The 1,588-nt window shown below is 35.1% G+C and overlaps 1 protein-coding gene across 1 annotated transcript in view; it reads right to left on the bottom strand.

The window, feature by feature from the left end:
- Positions 1 to 934: 934 nt before the first annotated feature.
- LOC105314991 (EP300-interacting inhibitor of differentiation 3-like) overlaps positions 935 to 1,588 on the bottom strand; it is a 4,028-nt gene continuing 3,374 nt past the window's right edge. Inside the window, exons 2-5 of the mRNA XM_011409466.2 lie at positions 1,329 to 1,585; positions 1,218 to 1,266; positions 1,092 to 1,165; positions 935 to 1,044 (exon numbers count right to left, since the gene is read on the bottom strand). Coding sequence (XP_011407768.2) covers positions 991 to 1,044; positions 1,092 to 1,165; positions 1,218 to 1,266; positions 1,329 to 1,585 — 434 coding nt within the window. The 3' untranslated portion in view covers positions 935 to 990. The remainder of the gene's footprint in view (positions 1,045 to 1,091; positions 1,166 to 1,217; positions 1,267 to 1,328; positions 1,586 to 1,588) is intronic.

The following is a 1,588-nucleotide window of genomic DNA, read 5'->3' as shown; positions in this document are numbered from 1 at the left end:
TCTCCTTGTACTAACATTAAATTCTAAATATTATAAAATAGATATTTCTCATTAGCACTGTTCACATTAATGCACTGCTCAAATATGTACACAGGGTTAGCTCCAATGCTATCAGATTCACATTATAGCGTAGATAACCGTTGGTAGTGATATCAGGAATGAGTACATGTAGTTTAGAGTCCCTCCAGTCAAACCTGAGGTGACAGTCTCAAGCAATGGCTCAAAGCTCTATGTACTACTGAGTGTATAATCCAATGAAACAAAGCACAAGGTAGGAAATCAACTTGTTAGATGCCTGAATACTACTCTAAACATTAAATAACTGCTACTAAACAATACTAGACCATCTGGTTGTACCATAAAATGTAGAACACAGTAAATAAACTTCTTTTTTAAATCCAGAGCATAAATTCTCCTTTCTTAGAGTACAAGAGCCAGAAGTTAGAAAAAAAAAACAAAAATAAACCACTGTTGATTTCATCAGTTCTGAACTCTACCATAAGAAAGCAATCAAACTCTAGTCTCACGTAGCAAAAGCACACTTCTGCAGAAAAATTTTTTGATAAAAAAGAAAGGCCTAATGGCTAGACGACATATGCAGACTGCTTTCAAACCATTAGTTATATGTACATATTGTACATGTTACAATTATTATTTTACCTTGTGTGTCTTGAGCATGACTAGAAATTGACAGAGAAGCCAGAACTACACCTTTGAGGTTCTCTTTGAAAGGACGTGGCTAATGAAGTTTTGAGCCACACCTCCTCTTTCTAGTACAGCTACAGTAGAGGACACGATAGCTATATAAAGCCGTGCTTAAGTGTTTGCCATTCAAAGGTGACTCTTCATGGATTATATAGACCTTTAGTAATAAATGAATTGACTTGACTAAAAAAATTGAATAAAAAGAAAATGAAGTTAATCATGAAGTCAGTTACAGTAGACAATCAGTGTCAGTTCATGCAGTTAATGTATGAAAGAAAGAGGTATTCACTGTCTCTTCTTGATCATTGATTCAGTTATGTCATACTTGTCAATCAAGTCCTGCAGTAAATTAACAATAAAAATTAATAATGAATAAATAAAATCACCTTCCACATCTTCATGTTGATTGAGATGATTCCTTGATTGGTGCCTCCTGTAGCCTCACCCCCTCCAATGTTTACTAAACAACAACAAAATAATAATGATAATAATAAACATAAACAATGTCTTACAGTGAATGTAGGGTTCCCCGTTTTCTATAATTAGACCAGCCCGACCCTCCTACAAAAAGAGATTCAGTACATTTCAGTATATCACAGTATGTTTCTCAGTATATGTCATACCTTAATGAGAAATGCAAAATGGAATATATTCTCCACAGTGTGTGAGAATGACTCCGGATCAATGATGAACTTGAAGTAATGAATCTTATCAATCGCTTGCTCTTCAAACACTCTCTTCAGTGTGTATAATAAAATGGACACATCTCTTGTAGTTGTCTCTTCCTTTTCTCGAACCTCAGTCAATTCCTTTGGTCGCTCTGTCGTTACAGATTTTGATGCTCTTTTCGCTTGTCGTGGACTTTTCTGAACAACAGGCACTG

This window comes from Amphimedon queenslandica, unplaced genomic scaffold, assembly GCF_000090795.2.
Source record: "Amphimedon queenslandica unplaced genomic scaffold, v1.1 AMPQUscaffold_12077, whole genome shotgun sequence".
Classification (NCBI taxonomy): Eukaryota; Metazoa; Porifera; class Demospongiae; order Haplosclerida; family Niphatidae; genus Amphimedon; species Amphimedon queenslandica.
This window is presented reverse-complemented; position numbering and strand designations above follow the sequence as displayed.